Source organism: Numida meleagris, chromosome 16 (genome assembly GCF_002078875.1).
Source record: "Numida meleagris isolate 19003 breed g44 Domestic line chromosome 16, NumMel1.0, whole genome shotgun sequence".
Taxonomy (NCBI): domain Eukaryota; kingdom Metazoa; phylum Chordata; class Aves; order Galliformes; family Numididae; genus Numida; species Numida meleagris.
Window position 1 is genome coordinate 1,967,932 of NC_034424.1, and position 17,860 is coordinate 1,985,791.

General features: G+C 46.4%; 1 protein-coding gene across 1 annotated transcript in view; it reads left to right on the forward strand.

The window, feature by feature from the left end:
• The window catches only part of CACNA1B (calcium voltage-gated channel subunit alpha1 B), a 266,954-nt gene that overhangs the window by 84,235 nt on the left and 164,859 nt on the right, over positions 1 to 17,860 (forward strand). Inside the window, exons 4-6 of the mRNA XM_021414263.1 lie at positions 9,678 to 9,769; positions 12,381 to 12,533; positions 16,722 to 16,909. Coding sequence (XP_021269938.1) covers positions 9,678 to 9,769; positions 12,381 to 12,533; positions 16,722 to 16,909 — 433 coding nt within the window. The remainder of the gene's footprint in view (positions 1 to 9,677; positions 9,770 to 12,380; positions 12,534 to 16,721; positions 16,910 to 17,860) is intronic.

The following is a 17,860-nucleotide window of genomic DNA, read 5'->3' on the forward strand; positions in this document are numbered from 1 at the left end:
TTCACTGCTTTATCTATGCAAGATAGGGGAAAGAGGGATTTTATCTGTCACAGTTCTGAAATACAGGTCCCCAAGCACCAAGCAGATGAGCTGCTACAGTGAAATTATCCTAAAAAACAGAAGGAGGGAAGTTACAGTTTCTGTTTGCAGTATGGAAGGAATAAATTCTGACTTTCTCATGTCCACAGCCCAGCTTGCAACAGGTTTAAAGCACGGTGCAGATGGCTATGCAATTATTGCCAACATCTACTTGTTATATTAGATAAGGCCCTGGGTTTATTTAGGGGAAGCAGATGGAGGGAATACACAATATTTTAGATGTCTTGGCAAACTGTGTTTTCCTTAGAACAACATTACATATTTGCTGTGATAGTTCAGGCCAAAATAGAAAATAATAATAATAAAGGAAAAGAATTCTATGAAAGAGGGAAAGCAGTATCTTTTGGGAGAAGCAATCAGGTGTGCACTGAGGAAGGGATATTACATTACAAGTCTTTTGATATCAGTTGCCTTACTTTAATCCCCATCTTCCAGACCCCTATGACAGAGGAGATTTCACATTTCATTTGAAAATGCATGTTTTTTGTGTCTTGTAGATGAAAGCTTGAAAACATGACCCCAGCTGCCTACAAAACCTGAGGAATCGATGCAAATAGCCCTAATACAATTAGTATTCTTTAAATGGTCTAATAATTATTGATCTAGCTTTGTGTATTTGGGGCCTGACTACTTATTTCTGGAGTGTGAACCCTGGTCATGCTGCAACTCTGAGCAAGGGGCGCCTGCTGCAGGGTGGAAAAATGCTTGGGTACTTTGAGGTCGCAAATTTGGATGTGAAATGCATTTGTATTGTAGTCTGGCTGAATTCAGCTCCAGCATTGATTCAAGCTAAGATGTCCGGGAAGGCACAGGCGAGGAGTGAGCTGGAACACCCTTCGGGGTCTGATGCGATGGTGTAACATGAGCAGCAGCCTGGGACATTCAACGTGTATCTAGGGAAAAATGGCACAACCACGTGCTGTCCAACCACTCTTGAGTTCAGTGTTGGCTCCTATCCACTCTTTAAGTAATCAGCTGTGAGCTAAATGCTCAATGTCTCATCTGCTAGCAATGGACTTGAAGTAGAAGTCATGAGCACAGTACCAAAACCAGGTCATTACATTAGCTAGACCCAGGTATGCAGATGGACCCAGGCTGTGTCTCCGTGGAAGACCTTCTGAGCTGGTAGAGGAGACGTAAGGAAGTACCAAGCAGTGGTGGGTGCTCATACACACACTAACCCCATTTGATGCTTGGTTGGTATATCAGGTTATACCACCTCAGTGGTCATCTGTCACGATGTACAAATAGCAGCCTGACTCGAGTGTTTCTCCTTGGGCATAGCGTGCTTTTACTGGAAGGAGCAAAACAACAAGGGTACAGGCAGGAAAGGGGCAATGACATGCTGGTGGCAGCTGGGACCTGTTGTTTGTCAGCATTTTGCTATGTTGTAGGGAAAAAATAAGAATGTTTTTGAGGTTCTGGTCAAGCTCTCTTGCTAGGATGGTTCTGTTCAATTCATGTGCTGTTTTGAATCTCTGGTTTGCCAAGTGCACGAGTATATCCATGCATAGATGATGCAGATCCATTTTTTTGCCAGTTTACAGCTTGCAGTGGTGCAGTGGCAAAGTGCTGCATTAACACTTGTTAGTGTTTAGGAATTCAGGACCACATCATGACAGATTGGAGAGCAGAAAGGTGGCTCTAGTTCCAAAGATCAGCCACCTCCTTGTGCTGTTTCCTGTGTCTTGTGTTCAGAAGTGGATTGGTTCAGGGAGGTGATGAGCACTGGTGATGAGAAGGTGAAGTGGATGGATGCAGGGGAAGGTCTTCCCTCCACACATGCCCTCTAGGAATCAGTGCATGGCTTAGCTGGATCTCTTTGGGAAGAAAATCCTGCAGTGCAAAGACACCCATACGACAGTAATGATACAAGGAGCTCCTTTTCATCCTGACCAGTGTGTGCAGCACTGCCAAATATTCTCCTCTGCACCTGCTCCTCAATGAATGTTGCTCTCCGTCTCTCTCCTGCTTTCACCAGGAGCGAAGGCTGAGCTCTGTTCTGAACCTTTTACTGTTGGCTGGTTTTGTGTATGTGTTTTTCTTTTTTCCTTCCCCCCCTACCCCCAACACCAGTGTAATTGGGCAGTGATGACATTTGCTGCTCAGCTCCTTAACAGCTATCACTGGGGACCGGCCAAATGCAGAGGGTGATGTGGCTCTGGTTCCAAACAGTGCAGGTTTTGTCACTGCTCCCAGGGCAGCCTGGCAAGGAGGCTGGAGCTGGGTGGGCCCTGTGATGACGGAGGACAGAGATGTGCTTTTAGTGACTCAGACCTCTTCCCTCCTGCAGTGTCCTTGCTGCCCTGCTAGCCCACCTGGCAGAAAAACACGTCCCCCATCCACCTACCACCTGTCCTCTGCCCTTTGCCCAGTAGAGAGCACAGTCACACTCCTCCTGACTTTCTGAAACCTAGCATCTAGTTTGAGTGATATTTTTCATGTGCACAGGATTTGAGGTTTTGTGTTTCTTTTCTTTTTCTTTTATTTTTTTTTTCAGGAAAATGGCAGCTTCAAATCAAGTCAAAAATATTTGTAGACTTGACATGAATTGCTTTTGCTAAGAAGGAAAACACATTAGAAGTCAGAATAGTTCATTTTAGAATTTGACAAGTGGAACAAATGATCCCAAATGGTGTTTCATTGCTTTCTTTTTTTTTTTTTCTTTCCCTGCCATAAAATAAAAACACTTTGAACATTTTGTTGAACCTGACATCTCCCTCCCTCTCCTGTTTAAGAATCTTGATCTGGTGGCTGGCAACCCTGCCTGAGGCAGGAGGTTGGAACTGGGTGTTCCTTAAGGTCCCTTCCAACCCAACCATCCTATGGTTCTATGATTGTGTGCTACTAAGCTAATCCCCTCTGTTTTCCTGCCCATACCCAAAAGACTGTGGGACGCCAGGAAAGTGCTTTGGGCTCCCAGTTCCTGCTCTTCACATTCTCTGGTGCCAGGAACAAAATTCTCAGATGCCCATTTCCAAGGACAGAAAGCAGTCATCTCTCCTTTGTAATGTTAATTTAGCAAGACTCAAGGTATGACCTACTTTCCAGCCACGATGAAGTGCAGGACGGCTTTAACTCCTCTGTGCTCAGATTTCCCAGTGTACGCTCAATAAAATGATTTGGACACACGCATTTTCCTGCCAGCTGCCATGGCTTGCAGCAAATGAGCCTCCTTTTATACTACGTGCTGTGGTGTGTTGATGTCTTTCCTGCTTAGAAGCAACAAGGACTTATTTGAGTAATTGCACCGTTGTAACCAGAATATCTCCCTTCATCCTGGGCAGATGCCAAGCCATCAGCCCTGCACTCTGCAAAACCTCATTCTTTTTGTTTGAGTGCTGCACGCTGCTTGGCTGTGGACTGTCTCACTATAGTGGAGGAGTGTGTGCCTACAGATGCTCCTCTCCCTTTTATCTCCCTGGAGCCTGGTTCAGGAATTACAGTCAGGAAAATAGGTTGCAGGTGGTTCGAGGAGGAGAGCGGTAATTCTGCTCTCATTTTGCTGTGTCTCTTCCTAGGGCTCTGGAGCATGTCTGCCATGCAAAGAGGTTGCACTGATTTCCAGGCAGCATTCTGTATGCTGAAGGCTGGTGGCAAATTCAGTGATGCCTACAAAGGAAAGAGTTGGGATGTTTTACGCACCGCTGTAGATGTGCATTGAAAGGAAGGAGTAAGCTTAGACATGCAGATATTTGGATGCTGAGATTGGTGTTGGCCATCCTATGAGGCAGAGAGCTGGCAAGCAGGGTCCTTCCATACGGAAAGGCCTGGGGACAGCTGGTGGGGACATCACCAATGAGGAGTGCTGGAGCCAAAAGTGGAACCTGTTCATGCCATAAATTAATCAGTGCAATTAGCATGTCACATCTACTTATCAGCTCCGACCTGGTGTTGACTGTGTGTCATTGGTAGTCAAGATAAAGCTTACACACTGTGAAATCAAATGGAATGAAAGAGGGCATCTTTCCAGCAGCTCTCAGCTCTGCTCGCATGCAGCTTTGAGCTGCAGCTGGGAGAAGTGGGGCGGGCAGTGGGACCCATGATCTCATTTGGGCTCGCACTGCAGCTGGGGATATGAGCTCTAAAGGAAAGCTGGGGAGGAGGTGCTACTGGGTGTTCAGCTCAGTGATGGAGATGCTCAGTCTTCCTCCATAACTGCAGGCATCTGCTCCTTCCAGGGTCAGAAAAAGTGGTCCAGTAGAAAACACAGAGGTGGTGCAGTCTGGAGACCAGAGCAGCAGGATTTGCTTGTAGGAATGTGCCACAGAGCTGATGGGATTATAATGCTGTAATGTTGTATAAAATACGATAAGAATCAGATTGGCTGGGTAATACGCTTTTACAGCACCTATGGATGTTACAGCCAGCTTCAGTCAGTTGTCACGGCTTCTCATTTTTCTGTGGATGAAGTTTATGTTAATTTTCCTGATGCAAGGTGTACTTTGTGACTCTCTGTGGGTATTTCATGAGTGTATGCTTCCTGCATTGGACAGGTTGGTGTATACGTCTGTCGATGTTCCTTTAGTTTAGAGCTCAAAACCTAGAAAGCTAGCAGTCCTTTGGCCTGATTCTGACCCCAAATAAGGCTGATTCCCTTCAAAGTTGCTACTACAGCATCTGAAATAATCAGTCCAGGAATGTGATGATATTGAGCCTGAGTCAGAGCAAAGCCATTTGCTGTGCAGGACGAACATCAGAGCAGTTTGTGTTTCCAAATAAAGAGCATTCATTCAAAGGCTTAGCATGTGCGTGGCAAGGCTGGTGGTTATCCTCCACTTTTTGGTGCTCTGCTGCCCTTCCCAAATCCTGGCAAGTGTCGTGTGCCAGTTTGGGGTGAAACGCTTCAGTTGCTGGGGAAAGCAGCAGTCAGTGCAGCCTACTAGGGCAAGTGTTGCCAGGGAAAAGAAGAAATGGAGAACATATAGTTTTGTACATTTTTAATGCTCTGCTTGTGTTGCTGAAGGAAACACACCCAATAAAAAAGCCTGTCTATTAAATATGAATCGAAAGGACTTTTTTTTTCTCAGGGCAATGAAACTTCTTGATAGAATCTTTCATTTCAAAAGGTATATCTATTTATTTCCAACAAACTTTTGCTGTAAATTTCTCAAGTGTTTAGATGATAGCTTGTGGGTTCTCCAGCTCTGAGATACCCATCTACTGCAAGTACCGTGGCAGTGATCCTGGTGGTGGTGTCAACCACCGAGGGGTTGGGATTAGGGTCTGTCTCTGCCTCCTGGAGGAGAAATCAGACAGAATTGCAGGGGGAAGACCACAGATAGAGATAGCAGTCAGCCATGGGCCTCCCACAGAAAGGGGAAACATCTTCAAACTGGTTGGCCAATATTTCTGAAGAGCTACCACAGCTGACAGCCATCAGTATTGGCTCCTCCAAGCCACAGGTGGGGAGGCCAAGCCCACTTCTCCTTCTTCCCATTGGTTTCAGTGTTGGTGAAGGACCTGGGAATAACTGGGGCCCCATATTTTGGGGTCAGTGCTACCAAGGTGTCTGTGTTAGATGGAGTAGAGTCTACGGGTATGACTTGGTGGTTGCCATTTCTCTCCACAAGGCGGCTGCTGTGCTGTTGGTGAGCTGGATCTTTTTTCTTTCTTCTTTTTCCCTCCAGGAAAGCTGTCTCATCAGTATTTAATCTCTCTCCTAATCCCACTGAAGAGTTTGACTCAGTTCTTATGAATTTTTTTCTTTTTAATAAGCTGTCTGAAAAAAATTGCTCTTTCCGCTCACCTTCTAGGACTAGAGTTTATAGTAAATGAAAAGATTCCATTAAAAAATGCCTACGTTTATGCCAGTGATTTCTCCTCTAGCAGAACCTGCTCTGGCACCAGTGTTGTCCAGCAGAGACACCTGCTTGGAAGTGTTAATAATTCTGTTGTTTATCTTGCAGCTGTTTGCTGTAGCTTTGTGTTATCTGCTTGCAAGCAGACACACCGAAGCTGCTGGACTCGCAGCCAGCCCCAGTTCTTTGGTGTGCATCTCTTGTGGCCTCCAGTGTGATTTATGGACAGTGATAACAGGAGATAGCAGCGATATCAGGCAGCTCTGAAATGTGCAGCACCGCGTGACAATGTGTTCTGAGGAACCAGTGTGTAGAAATACTGAGCTCTGAGGTACTTCCAGAAGCGGATTGCTAATTATTTATGTTAGCATAATGTTCAGGAAGAACACTTCCCCTCTGTTCCTTGCATCCTTTTATACCCAGAGGAACAAGCTCTTTATATAATTGATTCCAGGCTTTCTTAGAACAAAAGAAATCGGGCATTTATCACAAATTTGGCCTTTGTGTCTGGGAGCAGATGTCAGAGCTTGTTAGTGGAGGTGGTGGTACAGTGTGCAGTATGTAGCCGAGTTAGCATCTAAGTGAGGAGCAGCATGCAGCAGCCCTGAGCACTGCTGAGCTAGCAGGATGCGTGCCCAGATCCCTAGGTCTGCAGTAGCATGTCAGGAAGAAAGGTCTGATGGCCAGCCTGTGCTAAAGGCAAATGACACAGAGGAATTGTTGCGCTCAAACAGAGAAATGCAAATGCTGCAGTGTGTTTTGGAGATGTGAACCTGCAGGCTTTGGTGTAGAGCATACCCTTCCCACCTGTCTGTGCCAGCAATGGTTTCCAATTGCTCCCACCATCCAGTCTGCAAGAGGATACCTGGAAAGGAGTGACTTCTCCTGGAGTAAATAGCTTTTTGACAGTGTAAAGCGGTTCCAGAAATGCCTTGGGAGCCCCAGGCCAGGATGAGTCGTGTTATTGCAGTCAGACCCAGATCTTGCGTGCCTCTTTCCCAGTGCCACTATTTGCACAGCCTGCAAGGCTGCAGCACCCAGCCCTCCTTGTCCAAAATGCTTTGCTCAAGGCTGGACGCCCACCTGGGCTTTCTCATCACCTGCCTCATCTAACTGCAAGTCTCAAATGGGGACTTTTAGACCAGAGCTGCTGTCTATTTTACCACTTTGTCCCCTTGTTCATCCACTTCTTTCACTGAAAGTGGTACTGTTTAGCTTGCTGCTGTGTATTTCTCTAGGCAAAATCTGTCTGGGGTTTTATGGTTTTTCAGTGTGTTTGATTCATGAACTGAGTTGGCAGTTACAGCTCAGCCATGTAGGCATGGGCAGGTCACAAGATTTGACTGAGATTTGGCATGATCCATGGACCAGCTCTCCAACTACAGGAGGTGACGGGGTGTAGAGTGCCCTATATTATTTAGCTAGGGAATTACAGCATTAGTGATATAGGAATTAATGAATAATTAGTGTTTTTGACTAGAGAGGGTTGCCACAGGTTGTTTTTTTTTTTTTTTTTTTAACACCGAGACTACTAAAGAAGGCAGGACTGGAATGAAGACCTTCAGCCATTGATGCCCTGGGACTGTTTGATGGTGTCCCACACTCACTCCTGTTTTCTCCTTGATGAGCTCAGAAACAAATTAATGAACATACAGAGTATTCCCCCCCCCCCATCAGGCACAAACCTGCCTGATGACAGCACAAATCCATCTTAGCTCGCTGGAGACTAATTGTGCCTTTAGCAGCAACACCTGAGGTGGATGTTCAAGATTATCTTTCAGCGTGAAGTGTGCACAGTTCCCTGGCTGCTGAGGTTTATAAGCGAGCAATTATGTTGTGAGGATGGAAGGAAGGGAAAAGAGGAACAAAATCATTGGCACAAGTGCAGAAAGGAAAATTAAAGTCTCTGAATATGATAGCCCTTGGTTTAAATCATCTCCTGTTGCTTCTGCTCAAATTGCATCGATAGAGCTGATGTCACGCAAATTTTCAGGTCGTGGAAATGTAGGAGCAGGTGTCCTATAGAATAGATACTCTGCTCCTCAGGTTCTGGCTTGCTGCTGCCTCTGTTGCCATCCAGCATCTCAGCATGCTTTTTCCTGATCTCCAGCACCTCCTGCTGATTGAGTCTGGCCCTTTCCGCACAGCAATGCTGAGCCTGCTCTTCCCTGGCCCACACTTGGCAGCAGCCCTCAGTCAGTCAGTAAGTCAAGGACAGGGCTTTTATTCTGGGAACTGTGAGCGCAGCCCCATCCTCCATGGCCGTGTCTTCCATGGCCCACTTTGCCACACATCCTGCATAATACATACTACATAGTAAAACTACATGTCTCCTTCTGAAAAACTCTGATTTTTTTTGTGTGTTTTTATGGCAGCTGGCCACTTGGCTGAGTGCTTGGCCACAACGTTATCAGGCACTGAGGAAAATGGTTCCTGGGCAGGTGGAGGCTGATCTTGGGTGCATGTTGCAGGTGCTCTACACCTCTCAGAGTGTCTCTGCATGTTGCTGTGAGGGAAATGGACAATGGGAAATGGTTTCAAACTGAAAGAGAGGAGATTGAGCTTGGGTATAAGGAAGAAGTTTTTCACAGTTAAGGTACTGAAGCACTAGCACAGATTGCCCAGAGAGATAGTGGATGCCTCATCCTTGGAGACACCCAAGGTCAGGCTGGATGGGACTCCAAGCACCCAGTCAAGATGTAGATGTCCCTGCTCATTGCAGGGGGTCAGACCAAATAACCTTTAAGTGTTCCTTCCAACTCAAACAATTACATTGATTCTATGACCCAATACTTCTAAGCCTGGGTGCTTGCTTTCTAGGGGGATGCCCATGTTTGGCAGCCTCCTTCCAGCTAGCCCACAGATCACAGGAGAGCTCTTCTGTTGAGAGAGAATGGCCTCAAGTTGCCCCAGGGGAGGTTTGGGTTGGATGTTAGGAAGAATTTCCTCTCCAAAAGAGTGGTGATGCATTGGCACAGGCTGCCCAAGAGGTGGGGGAGTCACCATCCATGGAAGTGTCCATGAAACCTGTGAATATAGTACAAAGGGGCATGGTTTACTGGGCAGTGTTGGTGGTAGGTGGACGGTTGGACTAGATGATCATAGAGTTCTTTATCAACCTTAATGTTTCTGTGATTCTATTATTCCGATATCTCTTCCTTTGCTGTGCCCTGAAACACCAATGCCGTTTTGTTTCCAGAAACTACTCCATTTTTAAGAATCATTTGATTTGGGGATCTGTATTTTTTTATCACAGCCACATCAGCGTACCAGAGGAAATGCACCCTGCTCTCTGGATGCTCTCCTCAAATAAGATTCTCTGAGCAGAAATTAATTTTGCACAGATAAAATGTATAACCAGAAACTTTAAATATTATGAAACACCAGACGTGGGTACCTGGAGATCTCTGAATTTATTGCAAAAGCTCTGGCAGGTAATTTATAGCACAGCTGAGGGGGTTCTTTCCCCCTTACTGTCTTGCCCTTGAAATGGTATATGTGTTCTCTAAGTACAGGGCGCTGTTCTGTAGGGTCGAGAGCCAGGCCCACTCTAAATGCAAACAGCCTCATACACAATTAGGTGTTGTGGATTTTCCTATGTCTGAGTAAAGCTCAGCTGCTCAGGAGGAGGCCACAAATCATTGTTTTTCAGCAGATCTAATTAATGACAGGTGTAAAAACGGAAGCGGCCTGAATATGCCTATCCACGCTTTAGAAACAGGAATTTGCATTTAATCCCAATTTCCCCTCTCTTTCTCTTCTCTTCTTGAACACTAGGATTCTAGCAACTGCCGGGACCGACTTCGACCTGCGGACCCTGCGAGCTGTCCGCGTGCTGCGGCCGCTGAAGCTGGTGTCGGGAATCCCAAGTGAGTGCCATGAACCTGTCACCTTCGCAGCCGATTTGGTTCTGTGCTTTTTGGGGTGTAACATGCTTTTATGAACAATATGTTCTCCCCCTACGCCTTCACAGATCCAGGTTTTTTGCTGTCCCAGTTTTGGTACAGCCACTTGATTTAGCAACGCACTCCTGAATTCTGCAGGTGCATGGCAGGGTGTTGTCCTGGGACTCCTTTGCTGTTGGGTTTGAATTGCTTCAATTCACACACACAGCTCTGAGAACAGAATTTTACAGCTTTTGGACCCCTCTCCCTGACCTTGGAACTTCTGACTGCTTTACCAGCCCAGCAACTTGCAGGGGGGATCTTGTCCTTTCTGTAATGTTGGGGAAAATCCTGAGGCAAGGAGCAGACAGGACTTAGTCTTAACTTCTCATTGGCAACTTAGCCTATTTTATGTGCTGATGTGAAAGGTCTGATGCATTATGCCTTGCTTATAGGCTGAGACCACCTAGCCCCAACGCTGTTCCTTACTGCTCTTTTCTACCAATAGGACAAGAGGGAATGGCCTCAAGTTGGGCCAGGGGAGATTCAGGTTGGACATTAGGAAATATTTCTTCTCCAGAAGAGTGGTCAGGTGCTGGAATCGGCTGCCCAGGGATGTGGTGGAACCATAGACCCTGGAGATATTCAAGAAACGTTTAGATGTTGTACTAAGGGGTGTGGTTAGTGGGAAATATTGGTGATAGGAGAACAGCTGGACTGGCTGATCTTGGAGGTCTTTTCCAACCTTGTGATTCTATGATTCTCTTCCATGATTCTATGATTCTTTGTCCTTGTTCACCAGTTGCTCTGCACAGTTGGCTGTCAGGAGTGTATTTCTTTTCTGGATGTGGAACAGAGAGGTCTTCTCTCTAGCAAGAGCCAATGAAAGGAAATGCCTTAGCTCAGGGGATGCTCCGCTCTGCATTAACTCCTTGCCTGCTGGCCAGATGCCATCAGCTCTGCTACTTTGGGACTGAAATGCTAGTGCTATAGATGTGCATGGCATACTTTTGCTGCCTTAACAGCATCAAAATTTCCCCAAATCAGCATCCTTTCATAGGCAGGGCTTCAGTCTGAATGCCCACATAGGTCAGGGCCTTGGTTAGCTCTGGGAAAGGCATCACTTACTAATAGGTCTCTAAAAAGGAGATGCTTTGTGTCCAGGGTTGTTGGAGAAACAAGGCTTGGTGAGAAGCTGATTTTTTTTTTTTTAATTATCTGATTTTTATTTTTTTTTTTAAATTCAGGTAGCTCAGGATGTGTCTTGTGCACCTAAAATATCATCGGCCTTCTCCACATACTGCAGTCACTTCAATAAAAGATATTGCTTCTGCTGATGACTGCTATGGGGAAAAGGGCCTCAAGTTGGGGGAATTTTGACTTAAATTACTTCCAGCCAACACAAATATCAGCTCACTGAGTGCTGAGGGGGAAAAAAAAAAAGAGTTCAAGTGATGATATAAACATTTACAGAAATACCGGGCCCTGGTGTCCCTGCTAGGGGCTGTGATCCCTTAGGGTGTTGCTGTCCGGGTAAGACGTGCTCTCCCAACTGGTGGCATGGCCTGGACCTGCACAATCATAACCATAGAATCGTTTGAGTTGGAAGGGATCTTTAACAGTCATCTGGTCCAAACCCCTGCAATGCACAGGGACACACACAACTCCATCAGTGCTCAGAGCTCCATCCAGCCTGACCTTGGGTGTCTGCAGGGCTGGGGCACCATCATCTCTCTGGGCAACAATATTTCCCCATACGGCATTATTTGATTGTTTTAGTGAAAGCTGTGTGTGCTGAGTTGTTTTTTTTTTTTTCCCCTGTAGTAAATGTTAAACTTGAGGCTCATTCACGCAAGCATCTTATATGCTTTTCTTCTACACTCTAGGTGATTTTTCCTCTCCTACAGATCGCAATGCTTTTTTTTCCTCCTGTGTGCCCCCACAGTGCCCTCAGCAGTGCTGAGCAGTGCAAGGTGGTGAGACAGCGATGACCCTTCCTTCTCAGTGCCTTACAACAGGCCACCAAGGTGGCTTTCAGCTGCCAGTTATCGCTGAATTTATTTTGTTATGTGCGTCTGCATGACGTTATCTGACACCTCCATCTCGCCAGCCTCTCTAGCCTTATCTCCCCTGGTTTTAATTGAAAATGAGTTCTAGTGCCTGTGAAAAAGCCATAGATGGAGAGCCCTGTCAGAGTGTTTGAGTCTGGTTTTGTTCCTTTTGCTTCTGTGCTGGTCTCATGGAAGCAGGCCCCAGGCCAGCGACACTGTCAGGGAGATGCTGTAAGGGCCTGGTTTGGCTCCCAGCTGAATTTGGGGACTCCATCAACTGCAGGAAACGTCCTTCTTCTGTCTCTGAAGTTTAAGAGAGCTTTGAATCTGGGATCTGAAGAAAGGAGATCAGAAAAAGATAACTTTCCTGATTGTTTGTCTGAAATATTGAGTGCGTGAAGGCTTCTTTACAGCACCCTAGGAAAGCAGCACTGCCCGGTGTTCCAGTCCTAATATGCCCCTTAGATGCCCCATGTCCCTTGCCTCACCCCCCTGCCCTCGTTTTCCTTCCCTCCCCGATGACATGCATTTCCCTGTCCCTGCAGGTCTGCAGGTCGTCCTCAAGTCCATCATGAAGGCGATGGTGCCCCTGCTTCAGATTGGGCTGCTCCTCTTCTTCGCCATCGTGATGTTTGCCATCATCGGGTTGGAGTTCTACATGGGGAAGTTTCACAAAACCTGCTTCTCTAACGAGACAGGTGAGTTTGGAGCTTTGCTACCATCCCAGTGTATCTCGTGGCACTTTGAAATCCCATCCTTTCCATTTCCATCTTTTCCATCTCCATAAGATTCCTTTCCCCATCCTGCTCTCATGTGGCTTTTCCTTCCCCTTATTTACTGAGTTAACAGACTTTTGTTCACCCTACACACCCTGGGATGGATCCTCCTGCCACTTCAACACCAACTCTTGGTGCTAGCGGATTGCTGTCGATCTATACAAGAGTGATATGAAGGTGCTTGGGGCCTCCTCTCATGGGAGATTTGTTTCACAGTCATCATAGAATCATAGAATGGTTGGGTTAGAAAGGACCTTAAAGATCATCCAGATCATCCAATTCCAACTGCCCTGCCATGGGCTGGTTGGCCCCCATCAGATCAGGCTGCCCTGATCTCCATCCACGGCCACACGCGCCTCCAGGGAGGCATATAATAGATGTATAGAAACAAATTCTGATGGATGCAGGGCAGTTGTTTATTTCAATTTGTTGGTCTATGTTTGTTTTCAGTGGGTTTAGCTTTACAAACTGCTACTAACTGGAAATTTCCTTGCAAGGTCTCTTGGACAAGTTGCATGGGTATCAGGGGACATCAGTGCCATCAGTAATATTGGAAAGGCTGGGAGCAACCCAAAAAACTTGGAAAAAAAGAAAAGTAGGTAAATAGATGAAAAGTGAGGAACCCTCTAAGGGGGAAAGTTAAAAATGCCCTTCAAACAGAGCAGGGCAGGGAGCACTCATGAAGGTGAACGAGGTGGACAGGAGCGGGAACTGTGCAGCATTGGCAGTGCAGCAGGTGCTCAGCTTCACTGAACTCATTTCAATTAAAAAAAAAAAAAAGACATTTTTTCCCATGTAATTTTTTAATATTCCTGCTATAATAGTGCTAATAGGTGCTGATTATCTGGACTATCCACAGAAGAAAATATTGTTCCTGTCTCCAAAAGATGGCAATTTAAGGTATAATTGACTGTCTTTAAAGCACAGTCTTGTATTTTCAGTGATTATCACTAATAGGTCTTCATATTTATTTATTATGTGCATTCAAATGGTAATAAAAGAACATCCCAGCCAAATCTCTGGGCATCCTTCACAAGGATTTATAATAAACAACATGGAAACAGTTTAATATATTCAGTTTACACAGAGCTTTGCAAAAAGAGGGAGAAATTGTTTTCTTGCTTATGTTCCTAAGAAACATTAACAAAAAGCCTGTAAAGGACAGTTGGGTGTTTGGAGATAGTTTGTGAGCAGCACACAGTGATTCCTAGAAGAAATGGAGTTTCATAGAATCATTGAGGTTGGAAAAGACCTCTGAGATCATCCAACCCAACCGTCCACCTACCACCAGTATTGTCCACTAAACCACGTCCCTCAGTGCCACATCTCCACAGTTCTGGAACAGCTCCAGGAATGGACACTCCACCGCCTCCCTGGGCAGCCTGTGCCAGTGCCCAGCTGCTCTTTTAGATAAGTTTTTGGGCTGGATTGGTAGGAGTGGAAAATCATTTTGCTGTGTGTGTGGTTTGGTGCCAAGCAGAAGAGGTCTCAGCTCACTGCAGTGATTGCAGAGGAATACCAATAATGGTGACCACAGACGTGTGCAGGAGGTAGCAGCACTCTTGCTGAGGTGGCAAGGAGAAAGCAATTAAGAAAAGGTTTGCAGTTCTGAGGGAGCATTTTTAGATCTGTTGCATTGCAGCCCTAGAATGAGGTGGGAGAGTTCTTGCACCCTCAGCTTGCAGCTGGTGGTTGCAGGCTGGGAGCACTGGGCTCTGTGGCTCACTCTCTGCTGAGGCGGCTGCAGCCAGTGGGCAAAATAATATCGATATAAATATATTTCCTCCCCAGAAAACTAGTTAACTTAGAATGGAAAAATAAACACCAGCACTGTTTTTTTTTTCCTCTGCAAAAAACTCTGACAACAGTGATGACTGACAGGTCTCAGTGCCGAGCTGGGGGCTGAGAACAGATTTTGTCACGTGCCCCATGGTGTGCAAGCGACTGCTGCTTGCTGAGTGACCCCCAGCCAGGAATTGGGAGCGCAGCCAGAAAATGCTGCATGTCACATCTCTGCACCTGGCATCTCGGTGGTGCAGAAAGCGGCTGTGCTTACAGGCACTGAGCCCTACTGATGCACTCGTTGTAGGGTGAGTTATGGGGATCGATGCCACCTGCTTTGCAGGAAATGATGCTTCTGGAAAGGCAGTGAGGCTTCCTGGCTCTGCAGTCCCTGAGCAGAGCAGCACAGCATCCCGCAATGCCGTCAGAGCAGCCTTTTAAACCCTAAGTGCTCATCAGCTCCAAAGCAGTGCATTAACGAGCCCAGGTCTGAGACCACGGGCTCCGAAGGCTGAACCTCATTAAAATGATGCCCGTGTCAAAGGGTCACAAATTGGTGGATGAGGACTTGCTCACGTTGGTTTCTATTCAAATTCTCAAAGTGAGAAACCTCTGCAGATTTTTCCTGGAATCAGGGACCAGATGAGAGGTCTCAGCTCACTGCAATGAGTCGTGAGTTCAGCTCATTGTGGAAGGAAGAGAGTGGAAGTGTCAGCAGTCAATGTTGCTGTAGCCCTGTGAGCCCAGTAGCCCTGCAGGAATAGGCTATGACAGAGGGATGCTGGGGACCAAAATACGGCAAAAAGTTCATTCAAGGCTGTCGCCACTCAGCCCGGCATGAAAAATGGGTAAAAAAAAAATTGATAGCTGTGTATTGTCTGGTGGGTGCCAGACTTGTTTTCCTCTCCTGGCAGCCTCTGTGCAGCCTTGCTCTGCTGACACAGGATGGTTTTTAAGCAAATGTCCTCTGCATCTTGCCCAGGCCAAGCACCTTGAGTCCACTCTAAAAAGAGGACATCATGTTTAGTTCTCAGTTTTCCCTGGTGCTCCCCTTCTTCCTCTCTCTTCCCCAGCTATGGGGGTAGGGATCAGTTCTGCTCTGTCTGCCAGTGTCTTTCCCTCCAAAAGAAAAACGATGCTCCTTGCTTTTTTAGAGCAGGAAAAAGCCAAAGAGAGAGAAAACTGGATTCTCTATTAGAGCACACAGTCTGTCAGCAAGAGCCAGGTTTGATATTTCTTTGCACAGCCCTGTCTCACCAACCTCTTACAAAAGCTTGTGGTGACCCACATGGGAGCTGGGGAGCGATGCCCCTCATCGAGGAGTTGAGTCAACAGGAAAAGGCTCCACATGCACATGCATCCACATCCTGCAGCCACACTGATGGGCTTGTTTCCCTCCTGCAGGCTTTGCTCTGTGGAATGATTATTCCTAATTATTGTTAGCGCTGATTTTGTTTCCCCCCCTGGTGAATTTGATTTTGTGGAGTGTGCTGCTCTGCTACCATAACATGTCACTTTTAAAACCATTTAATATTTCTAGAATTGCAACTCTGTGTAAGCAGGGATGTTGCTTGGTATATTTATTTACTTTGAAAACTCAGCACTTTGTTTTTCCAAACTGCTCTCTGCTGGTGCTCACAATGTCTCTCGAGGGCTGCAATGACTCACAGCTGGTCCTGGAAGACGTGGGACACTTTTGGCCATCCCCAGTGGTCCCAAGCCATTGCAGGCTGCTTCCCTCTTTGCATTCCCTGAACCAAAGCTCAGTGGAGCAGCCCCATCCCTGCTGCTGGATGCTGTCTCTGACCTTGGGGCAGAAACACGGAGCTTACCATGAGACTGGAGCTGAGCAATTAGCTATGCTGCGTGAAGCTGGATCCATATCTCACAGTGTATCTTTGTATGCAACCATTCCCATTCTTTGCTTTTATTTTACTGCACTATTTTTTTTTTTCATGGTGCTTCTCATTGGTGGCACCAGCGGGCATGGGTTAGTGATGGGACTCGGTAGGTCAGGTTGGATGTGGTGATCCTGAAGTTCTTTCTAACCGAGATGATTATGGTTCTATATATGATGTGGCTGAGCACTGGGATGAAATGTGGGCAGTTCAGGGGTAGTTCTGCTCCACTCTGCCACTTAACTGCCCCTTTAAGCATGGTGGTACATAAATGCTTGCACGAGTGTAACATCATCTATGTGCCCGGAGTGGCACCAGGAATCGTGAAATGCAAACCAGGTTCATGTGATGGTGCAAGGAGGATCCAGCAGTGCCAGCTGCTTGGCTGGCTTTGGTCAGTAGGTTTTTCTTCCTCTGTTCTCCTGTACAGGTGAAGAGGTGGGAGATTTTCCTTGTGGAGAGGAACCTCCTGCCAGGCAGTGCGAGAGTGGGACCACCTGCAGGGAGTACTGGCAAGGGCCCAACTACGGCATCACCAACTTTGACAACATCCTCTTTGCTGTGCTCACCGTCTTCCAGTGCATCACCATGGAGGGATGGACCGACATCCTCTACAATGTGAGTCTGCAGCTGGGGCTGTAGGGCTCCTGGGCGCTGGTATGCATTGCACTGGTTTGAGAGCGGTTGCGCAGAAAAAAAAGTCAATTCCTTTGTCTTTTTTTTTTTTTTTTGGTCCTTTTTGACTCTTTGAGATCAATGGGGATCTTGTCCCTTTTGCAGAACTGTCTCCACCTTCACGCTTTGCTAAGCACTTCCCATATTTCCACAGTGGGTGTAACAGGTCTGGAGGTTGATCCTAGGATAATAAAGGACTTTATCCAGCGCAGGGGCATGAAGGAGAGAGCACTTTTCAATTTTGTTTAGGAATGGTGATGATTTAGCAATGTATGACTACATCAGCTGCTTCTTTCTGTTGACTGTGGAAGGAAGGATGGTCTGACAGCTATGCGTGGATGATCTGAATTACCATGTCCTATCTTAGGCAGAAGTGCCAATGTGGAAAATAAACCATGGCAGGCATTAATAAACCATTTCCCTGACTGGTAGGACTACAAAATATTCCATCTACTTCATTATAGACTTTGGACCCACGCTGGGCTCTTCTGCAGACCTTCCTGTGAGGGTTTCTGTAGCAACAGGGAAGTATTATTAATATCAACCATGGTGAATTGTAAGGTACAGTTCTGCAGTGTTTGAAGCTGATATATCTGATTTATCACCTTCACTATTCATAGCTCAGTTCCTCCATTTCTTCCAAGTCTTCGCCTGCTTAAAGTGATCCCTAGAAGGGCCCATTTCCCCATTGCATGCCCTCCCCTTGCCCTGAAACTTTATCACACAACCAGCTTCTCCCACTCTCATTCAACAATCCCACTCCTTCCTCTACTGTTGTAAGAAAAGCCCATTAGCATCCTGGCTGGGATTGATTAATCAATATGTGGTGTATTAGATCATTTTCTCCCAAACCACTTTTTGTACCACATGCAAAAAACAGAGTTTGGTATTGAC